Genomic DNA, 12,667 nt, shown 5'->3' with positions numbered 1-12,667 from the left:
AGAAAGCCTGACTAGAGAGCTGCAAAGGAGGAGCTTTAAAAAACAAAAAGCAAGCAAACAAACAAAAAAGGCGGAGGGGGGACTTTTTTTGAGCAGCAAAGCGGAGGCAGACGGTCAGGAAGAAACGATCTGAAGCGGCCGGTTTTCGCGCGCTTTTGTCGCGGGGGGTTGTGGGTAGCGCCCCGGGAGGAGGGGGGAGGAAGCCGAGGGGTTTGGTTGGTTGGTTGGGACGGTGGGGGGAAAAACTCGGGACTCGTCGTCCGCTCGGGAGCCGAAGGATGTTGGAGGATGAGCCCCACGCCGAGGGGGCGGCGGGGGTCGCGGCGGCGGCCAGGGAGGCGCTGCAGGCGCTGTGCCAGGAGCTGAACCTGGACGAGGACAGCGCGGCCGAAGCGCTGGACCACTTCACGGCCATCCGGGGTAACTACAGCCTGGAGGTGAGCGGCGGCAGGTGGGCGGCGGGCGCGACCCTCGCCAGGCCCCACCCCCGGCCCGCCCCCGGCCCCGGCCCCGGCCCCGGCCCCGGCCCCGGCCTAGAGGGGCGGTGGGAGTTTCTCCACCACCCGGTCTCGGCGCCGCGGGATGGGTCGGTGGAGCTCAAGTCAAGCCCACCTGGCTGGTTTCGAGGCGGGGAAACTGAAAAGGAGCGGCTTCGCCCCAGGGTCGTGTGTCACTGTCACTCCCGGGGTCCCGATGATAGACTCCAGGTTTTCCGACCATCTTCTGCACCGCCCCCCACCCCGGGCACTGAGGGCCACCGATGGCTTTGAGACTTGCTTTAACTGCATGCACACACAGAATGATAAAGTGAGTTGAGTGCCAAAAACACCGCTGCTCTGTTCTCAGGTCGTCCCACCTTACTATTATTGCCTTTTTGCAGGTAGGGTCTTGCGCGAGCCCAGGCTGACCTGGAATTCACTATGTAGTCTCAGGATGGCCTCGAACTCAAGGCTGTCCTCCTACCTCCGGCTCCCCAGTGCTGGGATTAAAGGCCTGCGCCACCACGCCCGGCTCTTCTTTCTTTTTATTTATTTTGGTTTTCTTCTTCTTCTTTCTTTTTAAACACGTCCTATGATTCCCATGGCATAGAAATGGAAACGGAGAGGTTAAGTTCAGTGACCAAGGTCACATAGTTAGTGATGGAGCCAGGTTCAGGACTGTCTGAGCCATTTTAACACTCCAACCCTTCCGCCTCGCTGGGTGCGGCAGTGAGTTAACTTTACTTTGTAGCAGGGCACCCTACAGTTGTTTGATCCAAGCCAATACCCGGGAAGTTTATCTCAGCCCCACTGTCTGTGACAGGTTGTTTATCCCGATGTTTAGCTGGCTGGGTAAAATGAATGAAAGTTCATCGTTATCAATTCTTTTCCAAAAATTCTTTTGTTTTCAGAACTGAATATTATGCCTGTTTTCTTGTTGACAATATCAAAATTCAGAGGTTTGACTGACTTGCCCTAAGGTCATTCTAATACAGGTCCCAAACAGGCATAAACTAGTATAGTAAAAGTATAAAATATTTATACGATCTGAAGACAAACCATTGTATATAACCTAGTATAGAAACAGAACTGTAATTGCACGTGGAATCCCTTTCTGTTAGGTTTAGTAGATCAAAAACATTTAGAAAGCAATTGCATCTGTACTGAGCATGTATAGACTTGTCATTCCACGGACAGTTTACATAGCAGCTAGTCAAGTAATCTAGAGATGATTTCAACCCTCCTAGAGGATGATCATAAATTCTAGGCTGGCCTGAAATTCATGGTGTAGTCTCAGGCTGGCTTCCACCCCACAGTGATCCTCCTCCTTCTGCCTCCCAAGTGCCGGGATTAAAGGCATATGCTACCACAGCTAGCTGGCATTGCTATTTTATTTATTTATTTATTTTTGAGGTAGGGTCTTGCTCTAGCCCAGACTGTCCTGGAATTCAGTCTAGTCTTGGGCTGGCCTTGAACTCACATATATCCTCCTACCTCTGCCTGCCAAGTGCTGGGATTAATGGCGTGAGCCACCACGCCTGGCTTGACATTGACATTTTCAGCATCCTGGATTTTAGTATCCTTTGGGGTCCTGGAGTCAATTCCCTGGGGATACTAATGTGTGACTGAATTTCACCATATTGCCCCAATAGCCATATGTGCGCAGGCTCTCGTTATCCATAAGGGCTGAACAGGGAGTTCCTCTGACTCAACAGCCAATGAAATAATTATTGGGTCCAAAGGCATAGAGTAGGAAATTTGAAATTGACTTCATGTGTATGTCTACATATGAGATTAAAAAAAAAATCTGAGAGGAACTCATGTGTTTCCAGATTAGGACTGAATAGATGGAATTAAGGATAATGCTTGTCATTAGAAGGAGGCATAACTGTTTAAAGCAGAGAGAAGAATAAGAAAGTAAAGGAGGATATGAATTAATGGCTTCTCAGTTGAAAGCATTGATTTTTGGCACTCTTGAGAAAGCTTTCTGATATCTCAGGGTTTCATTTGGTCTCACTGAATTAACATTTATTGAGCACAAATTATAACCAAAACACTCAAACCAGATACTTGTCTCAAATTCTTTTCTTTTTTTTTTTTTTAGTTTTTTTTTTAAATTATTTATTTATTTATTCATTTGACAGAGAAAGAGCGGGGAGAGAGAGAGAGAGAGAGAGAATGGGCATATCAGGGACTCTAGCCACTGCAAATGAACTCTAGACGCGTGCGCCCCCTTGTGCTAACGTGGGTCCTGGGGAATCCAACCTGGGTCCTTTGGCTTTGCAGGCAAATGCCTTAACTGCTAAGCCATCCCTCCAGCCCTGAAATTCTTTTTCTTTTTGGTTTTTTGAGGTAGGGTCTCACTCTAGCCCAGGCTGACCAACTGATCTGGAGTTCACTTTGTAGTCTTTGGTTAGCCTCGAACTCACAGCGATTCTCTTACCTCTACCTCTCCTCTTTTTTTTTTTTTTAATTTTTTTTTTATTTGCAAGCAGTGAGAAATACAGAGAAGAGAGACAGAGAGAAATGGGCGTGCCAGGGCCTCCAACCTGCTACAAACGAATTCCAGATGCATGTGCCACTTTGTCCATCTGGCTTTACGTGGGTACTAGGGAATTTAACTCTGGTCATTATCTGCCTCTCCTCTTGAATGCTGGGATTAAAGACCTATGCCACCGTGCCTGGCCTCTGTGTCGGATTCTTAAGTATGGCAAGCTCGTTCCAAGTTGTGTGTTTTCTGCTGTCATTCACTCTTCCTGGAAGCTTTCCCTTCAGCCCTACCCACCGGGAAGATTGAAGATTAAATCTATGGCTAGGAAGTGCTTATTAACATACTAAAATGTTGCTTTAGAAAACACAAATAGGGCTGGGGAGATGACTCAGAGGTTAAAGGCACTTGCTTGCGAAGTCTTCTGGCCTGGATTCAATTCTCTAGTACCCATGTAAAACCAAATCCACAAAGTGGCACATGTGTCTAGAATTTGTTTGCAGCGGCAAGAGGCCCTTCCCTGGTGTACCCATATATTCTCTCACACTGTCTCTCCTTGCAAATAAATAAGTAACAAAAGTAATAAAAAAGAAAGAAAGCTGGGTATGGTGGCACACACCTTTAATCCCAGCACTCAGGAGGCAGAGGTAGGAGGATCACCGTGAATTGGAGGCCACCCTGAGACTGCATAGTTAATTCCAGGTCAGCTTGGGCCAGAATGAGACCCTACCTCAGAAATCAAAAAAACAAAACAAACAAACAAACAAACAAAAAAAACCCACAGATGTATGAATTCAGAATCTATGAGTATTCTATCCAACATTTAGTTTTTTTTCTTTTATTTTTTGGTAAAAGGCACTTGGAATAAAGGCATTTTCCTGTCTCTCTACTGCTTCTTAAAACCCCTCTCCTCAGTTCTCACTCTTTTCTAATCCAGCAGACAAACCCTTGCTTCCATTTTCCTTCACTCCCCACTTATTTTGATAATTTGTCACTTAACAATTTTAAGTATTTTCCTGCTTTGAGGCAAGGTCTCACTCTAGCCAAGGCTGACCTGGAACTCACTCTGTAGCCTTGGCTGGCTGCAGACTTACTGTGATCCTCCTACCTTAGCTTTCTGAGTGCTGAGATTAAAAGCGAGAGCCACCATATCCAGCTAAAATCTCATTTTGTAAAGACTTTCTTGACTTCTGGCCAAAGTCAGTTACTACACTATATTTTCCCACAATGCTTTCTCTTTAATTCTTCTTACAGCCTATATTTTTACTAATTATAGAGAATAGTTTTTGTTGGTATTCTTAGGTCTAGACCTGGAGATCTGCGATGTCAGAAACCATCTTTGTAATTCTAACTCTAGCTCTCAGAACTAGAATAAGTAATATAGTTAACTTTTGTTTAAGGAAAAACCCCAAAACAATAACTAGTATTTCTATTTTCTCTATCTTGCCAGCATTTCAAGCTGTACCCTGTATTCACAGACTACTTTGATGCTACTCCCAAATCTATAAATATTCAACCACAAGCTTACCTGTCTCCTTTAGTGCTTTGAGCAGATAAGACCCTTTTTGCTTTCAAGTAGTAATACTGGGTTTTAGCTTTATTGACAGTCATTCATTTTTACTCACCACTTTTAAGTTAATGCAATAAATATATATATAGTTTTGTTTTTCTTTTTTCAAGGTTGGGTCTCACTCTAGCCCAGGCTGACCTGAACGTCACTCTGTATTCTCAGGGTGGCCTCGAACTCATAGCGATCCTTCTACCTCTGCCTCCCAAGTACTGGGATTAAAGGCATGTGCCACCATACCTGACGCAAGAAATATTTTTATCAATTTATTTATTTGAGAGAGAGAGAAAAATAGGCACACACATACACACACACAAAAGAGAGAGAGAGAGATAATGGGCATGCCAGGGCCTCCAGCCACTGTCAGTGAATTCCAGATGTGTGCATCCTGCCTTACGTCAGTCCTGGGGAATTGAACCTGGGTCCTTTGGCTTTGTAGGCAAGTGCCTTAACCACCAAGCCATCTCTCCAGCCCTTGTTGTTTTTTGAGGTAGGATCTTGCTCTATCCCTGTCTTACTTGGAATTTACTATGTAGCCTCAGGGTGGCCTTGAACTAACTCATGGCAATCCTCCTACCTCTGCCTTCCAAGTGCTGGGATTAAAGGTGTGTGCCACCAAACCCAGCTAAAAAGATTTTTTATTACTTATTTACTTCTGAGAGAGAAAGAGAAAGGATGGGTACACCAGGGCCTCTAGCACTGAAAACAAACTCCAGACACATGCTCCACCTTGTGCATCTGCCTTCATATTGGTACTGGGGAACAGAACCTCGGTCCTTAGGCAAACGCCTTAACTTCTAAGCCATCTCTCCAGTCCAATTTTTCCAGTTATTTTATTTTATCTTTTTTTGTGTGTGTTCTCTTTTGTTTTTTGTTTTTCGAGGTAGGGTCTCACTCTAGATCAGGCTGACCTGGAACTCATGTAGACTCTAGGTGTCCTCGAACTCATGGCGATCCTTCTACCTCTTCTTCCCAAGTGCTGGGATTAGGGCTCCAACTTTTTATGTTTTATTTGTATAAAGAAAATAAGTGTATGTGAGTATGAGATACATGTGCCATGGCATGCATGTGGAGGTCAGAGGACAGTCTCAAGGTATTTTTTCTCTCCTTCCACCTTCTTTTGAGACAAGGTTTCTCTTACAAATGCTGCTTGAGAACTTCTAGATTCTTCTGTCTCTACCTACCATTGCCATAAGCTCTTTGAAATTTCAGACACAGGCACCACTTTGTGTCCAGCTTTATGTGGGCACTAAGGATTGAACTTGGGTCGGCAGGCTTTCAAGAAAGTGCCTTTAACTGCCGAGCCATCTCCCCACCCCATCCATTGAGGGTGTGTGTGTGGCTTTTTCAAGGCATGGTCTCATTCCAGCCCAGGCTGACCTGGAACTCACTGTAATTCTAGGCTGGCCTCGAACTCAGAGCAAATCCTCCTGCCTTTGCCTCCCAAATGCTGGGATTACAGGCATGAGTCACCATACCTGGCTTTCATCAACCTTTTGTATGTTTCTGAAAATCTGGTCTTGGGGCTAGTGAGAGGGCCCAGCAGGTTAGAGGCTTGCTACATGTGTGGAGGTCAGAAGACAGCTTTCCAGTGTCAGCCCTTGCCCTCCACCTCATCTGAGAAAGGAGTCTCTTCTCTTCTCGTGTTCATTGATAAATTGATGCATGAGCTGCTCCCATCTCACTGTCAGCATGCTGGGATTACAGAAGCCCTCCAGGACTTCCAGCTCTTATGTGGGACTCGGGGATACAAATTTAGGTACTCAAGCTTGCATGACAAGTGCTTTCTCAATCCTTTGTCATCTCCCCAGCCCTGTGTCTGTCTTTTTTGAGGCAAGGTGTCACTCTAGCCCAGGCTGACCTGGAATTCCCTATGTAGTCTCAAACTCATGGCAATCCTCCTACTTCTGCCTCCCAGGTGCTGGGATTAAAGGCATGCACCACCACACCCAGCTCCTTTAAATAAAAAAAACCCAACTTTTTAAAATTTATTTTGCGAGAGAGAGGGGGGGGGAGGGGGAGGAAGGGAGAGAGAGAGAAAGAATGGGTGTGGGCATGCCAGGACCTTCAGCAGCTGTGAACAAACTCCAGGTGCAGCGCCCCCCTGTGGTGCATGTGCAACATTGTGTGCTTGCATCACTGCATCTGGCTATGTGGGACCTAGATTTTGAACATGAGTTTTTTAGGCTTCACAAGCAAGCACCTTAACTGTTAAACCATCTCTCCAGCCCCTTTTATTGATTTTTTTTTTTTTTTTGAGGCAAGGTCTCAGCCACTTCAGTCAAACTCCGGATGTGCACACTGTGTGCATGTGTGAACTTGTGTGTTTATATCACTGTGCATCTGGTTTACTGCAGAGTCAAACATAGGTTTTTTTTTAGGCTTTGCAGGCAAGTGCCTTATCTGCTAAGCCATCTCTCCAGCCCTCTTGCCAACTTTGTATTCTTTCTTTTCTCTGCTAGACTGGTTAAAAATAAACACAAAACTAAAATGGTAGCAAGGGAACTGGGAATATATATATGGCTCAGCAGTTAAAGGTGCTTTCTTTTTTCTTTTTTTGGTTTTTCGAGGTAGGGTCTCACTCTGGCCCAGGCTGACCTGGAATTAACTCTGTAGTCTCAGGGTGGCCTTGAACTCATGGCGATCCTCCTACCTCTGCCTCCTGAGTGCTGGGATTAAAGGCGTGTACCACCACACCCGGCTAAAGGTGCTTTCTTGTAAAGCCTGATGGCCCAGGTTCGATTCCTCAGTACCCATGTCAAGCCAGATGCAACAAGTGGCGCATGCCTCTGGAGTTTGTTTGCAGTAGTGAGAGGCCCCGGTGCACCCACTCTGTCTCTTCTCAAATAAGTTAAGTGTTAAAATGGTAGAAAGGAACTACTTCAAGGCCAGATTGAGGAAGCTAATAGAAGTTTTCCTCATTTTAAAATTTTGTTTTTGGGCTGGAGGGATAGTTTAGTGGTTAAGGTATTTGCCTGCAAAGCCAAAGGTTCTATTTCCCAGGACCCATGTTAGCTAGGTACACAAGGGGCGCACACGTCTGGAGTTCGTTTGCTGTGGCTGGAGGTCCTGGTATGTCCATTCTCTCTCTCTCTCTCTCTCCCTCTTTCTCTGTCAAATAAATAAATAAACATAAAACATGTATATAGTGTTTTTTATTTGATTAGTTTAGTTATTTGAAAGGGTCACAGAGAGAGACACACACAGAGACGGAGAATGGGCATACCAGGGTCTCCAGCCACTGTAAAAGAACTCCAGACACATGCACCTCCTTGTGCTTCTGGCTTATGTGTGCCCTGGGGAATCAAACTTGGGTCCTTTGGCTTTGCGGGCAAGTGCCTTAACCACTAATTCATCCCTCCAGCCCTATAACATGTTACGATCATATTCATTTTCCTTACCCTCTCCTGTCCCCCTGCCACTACTGCTAAGCCTGTTCTTCCTAGTCTCTTCCTGTGTGTGTGTGTGTGTGTGTGTGTGTGTGTGTGTGTGTAAGAGAGAGAGAGAGACCCTCTAAGTCCATGCAAGGGTTGCTTGCATGAACGTGAACATGGGTGAGGGGTTATTTGTTATTTACTGAGACTGGGCAAGTTGCTGGTGGCTGCACTTCTGGAGAACACAGCCTCCCCTCCCCTAGCCATCAGGAGCTGCCAGTAGGTCCTGTGGGAGGCATGGGTTTCATAGACCTTTCTCAATCCATCCTCTGATCGATTGTTCCCAGGATCAACCACAGCTGCTGCACACTCATGAGTGTAAGTGGACCTGTGTCCAGAAGACAGCATTCCATTGCACTCTTCCCCATCCTGAGCCCTTACATTCTTCTGCCCCCTCTTCCATGATGTTCTCTTAGTATTGGAGCGGGTGATATAGATGTTCAGTTTAGGATTGAGCACATAGTAGTCATTTATTTAATACTAAGAAATTCTAGTAGAACTCTTCTGGATGGCTGGGAAGATGGTTCAGTGGTTAAAGGCACTTGTTTGCAAAGCCTGCCAGCCAGATTCAATTACCAAATTACCCATGTAAAGCCAAACACAAAAAAATGGCACAGGCATCTGGCATTCATTTGCAGAGGCAAGAGGCCATCACACTCCCACAAACATGAATGAATAAATAAATAAATAATAAATTTGGGGTGTGAGAGCTATTTTCAGATTCATCCTGGCTTTGCATGTTCTAGTCCTGATAACACAGGAGTTTGGTACACAATTTTGCAACTAAATTCATTTCTCTGCCTTTATCTATAGAAGGAAACTTAGGCCAGATAATCCTAAGACCTCTCCTGGTTCAAGTATTTTAGCATGTCTCCATTTTGCTGGTGTCTTTTTTTCTACAGGGAGAAGTTAGACACTGGTTAGCATGCTCCTTGTATGTCGCGTGCCGCAAAAGCGTTATCCCCACAGTTGGAAAGGGTATTATGGAAGGAAACTGTGTTTCACTCACCAGAATTCTACGTTCAGCTAAGTTAAGGTAAAGTATATTGATTATTCAAATGTTGTAGAAGTCCTAAATTTGTTTTCTTTTGTTTTTTGAAGCTAGGGTCTTGCTCTGGGCCAGGCTGACCCGAAATCCACTACGTAATGTCAGGGTGGCCTTGAACTCACAGCGATCCTCCTCCTTCAGACTCCCAAGTGCTGGGATTAAAGGTGTGTGCCATCACACCTGGCAGAAGTCCTGAATTTAATTTCTCTGTTTATAAATCATTTGACCTCAGTCCCAAGTATGGCATACATGTTCTTTCTCAATCTTACATTGCATCTCTGCCTTCCATCTTCAAATTCTGACTCAAAGACCTCTGTGTTAAATTGTTTTGGGCTATGTTTTTGGTCATTAAATTTTTCTAAATTTGAAAATAATCTCAAGATTATAGAAAAATTGTAAAAATGTGAAAAGTGAAAATAATACCCATAGACCCTTGACCTAGATTCAGCTGTTACTGACACTTTGCCTTACATGCTGTGTGTGATTTTACCTTTCTCTAAGAAAGGTGTCTACTTCTTTCTCGTTCATTTAAAACAAGTTACATAAGCATTAGGCCCTCTACCTTGAAGAAATGTTTTAATGGGATTTAATCTTTATTTTATTTTTAAACTTTTAAATATTTATTTATTTACTTATTAAAGACAGATAACAAGAGAATGGGTGCGCCAGGGCCTCTAGCCTCTGCAAACTCCAGACGCATGTGCCACTATGTGCATCTGGCTTATGTGGGACCTGGAGAATTGAACCAATGTCTTTAGGTTCCGTAGGCATGCACCTTAACCGCTAAGCCATCTCCCCAGTCCTTATTAATTTATTTATTATTAACAGCTTTCAAGATTGTAAACAATATCCCATGGTAATGCGCTCCCCCCCACACTTTCCCCTTTGAAACTCCATTCTCCATCATATCCCTTCCCCATCTCAATCAGTCTCTCTTTTATTTTGATGTCATCATATTTTCCTCCTCTTATGATGGTCTTGTGTAGGTGGTGTCAGGTACTGTGAGGTCATGGATATCCAGGCCATTTTGTGTCTGGAGAAGCACGCTGTAAGGAGTCCTACCCTTCCTTCGGCTCTTACATTCTTTCTGCCACCTCTTCCGCAATGGACCCTGAGCCTTGGAAGGTGTGATAGAGATATTTCAGTGCTGAGCACTCCTCTGCCACTTCTTACCAGCACCATGATGCCTTCTGAGTCATCCCAAGGTCACTGCTATCTAAAAAGAGAAGCTTCGGGCTGGAGAGATGGCTTAGCGGTTAAGCGATTGCCTGTGAAGCCGAAGGATCCTGGTTCGAGGCTCAATTCTCCAGGACCCACGTTAGCCAGATGCACAAGGGGGCGCACGCGTCTGGAGTTCGTTTGCAGTGGCTGGAGGCCCCGGCGCGCCCATTCTCTCTCTCTCTCTCTTTACCTATCTGCCTCTTTCTCTCTGTGTCACTCTCAAACAAATAAAAATAAACAAAAAAAATTTTTTTAAATAAAAAGAGAAGCTTCTATACCAAAAGTGAGAGTAGCATTAATATATGGGTATGAATATTAAGAGAAGTGCTTACTGGGCAGTTTGTTGAGCATAGTATATACATTTAGTCAGACAGCAACAGATGGTACACCCTTAGGGCTCATGACCACCCCTGTTTTAGGTTCTCAGTATCAGGGATGTATTCCCTCCCATGGAGCAGGCCTCCAGTCCAATTAGAGGACAGTTCATTTCCAACATGACAGACATGTCACTATTGCACCCATTGGCTCATTTGGCTTGGTCCAGCCCTTATTATTTTTTTTCCATTTTTTTAATTTTATTTTTATTTCTATTATTTTTTTCTTTTCACAATTTTTATTAACATTTTCCATGCTTATAAAAAATATCCCATGGTAATACCCTCCTTCCCCCCCCCCCAAGCACTTTCCCCTTTGAAATTCCATTCTCCATCATATTACCTCCGCATCTCAATCATTGTACTTACATATATACAATACCAACCTATTAAGTACCCTCCTCCCTTCCTTTCTCTTCCCTTTATGTCTCCTTTTTAACTTACTGGCCTCTGCTACTAAGTATTTTCCTTCTCACGCAGAAGCCCAACCATCTGTAGCTAGGATGCACATATGAGGGAGAACATGTGGCGCTTGGCTTTCTGGGCCTGGGTTACCTCACTTAGTATAATCTGATCCATTTTTGTTCTCTGGGGATCTTCGGTAGCTGCTTGGAAGCCAGGGTATAGGCTTTCCCTGTCTCCCCAGGACTTCCCTCTGGGGATGGAGGGTCCAGGTCTCACACTTCTCTTTAACTCTTACCAGTTTGTAGTGATGGACGGGACACCCCATGACCATCAGTCCACTGTTGCCCTGGGCTCTGTCCAAGGTGTGTTATTGTCCTATTACCATCTAAGTCAATTCCACTCGATGTCGTTTGGGGACTGGCAGCGTCAGCGTGGAGGGCTTCCTGACATGAGCGTTCTCAGGCCTCTTGCTCAGCCCGTAGGGTCAGGGGTGCTGAGGGTGAGGCCCCTGAATCTGTTTTGACAGACTTGCATCACAAGTCTGTCTCCACTGTGGATGGCCTGGCAGGGATGGCAAACTTAGTATTCTTGCCAGCTCCGGGCAAGCAAGCACCCTGGCAGTGGCATCCAGTGCTTTTCTGGCCAACAGGGGCAACTTGGTCCCCGAACCTGAAACAGAACATTGTCCGAAGTCAGCAGCAGGAATCAAGGGCTGATTTTTTTTTTCTTTTTCTTTTTCTTTTTTTCCAACTGCGGGCTTTCTCTCGGTAATCTCAAAGGGTCTGCTCTCTCCTCACACCCCACCCAGCCACCCCCCCCAACAAACACATTGTAGCAACTTGTCTGATGTGCTCATTGCCTGCTGGTGCCACGTCCTCTTTGCCCTCGTTCCTCTATGGGCACCTGGTTCCCCAGGCCCACACCATGCCCTTGGCTCCACCAATGAATGCATACTGACTGGATGCTACATATGTGTGTAATGTCTGTAGCTGTCTGCTCCCCATCAGACCTCCTCTACCCATCACTGCTGCTACCCTACAGTCTCTCTGTGGAATTCCTGTCTCCGTGATTCCTGTACACTGCAGGCACTGAGCCATGAACCTGAGTCATAGCTGAGGCCCCCTTGCAGAGAGCCAGCCCTTATTTTTAAAATTTATTTATTATTTATTTGCAAAGAGACAGAGAGAATGTACCAGGACCTCTTGCCACTACAAATGAACTCCAGATGCGTGCACCACTTTAAATATATAAATACATTTTATTTATTTATTTATGAGAGAAAAAGAGAGAATGGGCACGTCAGAACCTCTAACCATTGCATATGAACTTCAGACATATGTGCCCCCTTGTGCATATGACTTACATGGGTCCTAGATGTAGAACCTGGGTCCTTAGGCTTAACAGGCAAAAGGCCATAACCACTAAGCCATTTCCACAGTTCCCCCCCCCCTTTTTTTGTTTTGATGTAACCCAGGTGGACCTGAAATTCACAGTGTTGTCTTAGGCTGGTCTTGAACTTATGACAATCCTCCTACCTCTTTGCCTCTCAAGTGCTGTGACTAAAGGCATGCACCACCATGTCTGGCACATACACCACTTTGTGTATTTAGCTCTATGTAGGAACTGGATATTTGAACCTGGGCTGTCAGGC

General features: G+C 45.2%; 1 protein-coding gene across 5 annotated transcripts in view; it reads left to right on the top strand.

Moving 5' to 3' along the window:
* The first annotated feature begins 278 nt into the window (after positions 1-278).
* Positions 279-12,667, top strand: part of Rbl1 (RB transcriptional corepressor like 1) — an 84,094-nt gene continuing 71,705 nt past the window's right edge. For 4 of the 5 annotated variants that reach the window (XM_045156680.1, XM_045156682.1, XM_045156681.1 and 1 more), the window contains exons 1-2: positions 279-437; positions 8,871-9,004. In XM_045156680.1, the coding sequence (XP_045012615.1) occupies positions 279-437; positions 8,871-9,004 (293 nt within the window). The remainder of the gene's footprint in view (positions 438-8,870; positions 9,005-12,667) is intronic. The other variant, XM_045156683.1, reaches the window with a different exon arrangement.

This window comes from Jaculus jaculus, chromosome 8 (genome assembly GCF_020740685.1).
Source record: "Jaculus jaculus isolate mJacJac1 chromosome 8, mJacJac1.mat.Y.cur, whole genome shotgun sequence".
In the NCBI taxonomy this organism is placed as follows: Eukaryota; Metazoa; Chordata; class Mammalia; order Rodentia; family Dipodidae; genus Jaculus; species Jaculus jaculus.
The sequence above is the reverse complement of the archived record's forward strand: the minus strand, read 5'-3'. Positions and strand labels throughout refer to the sequence as shown.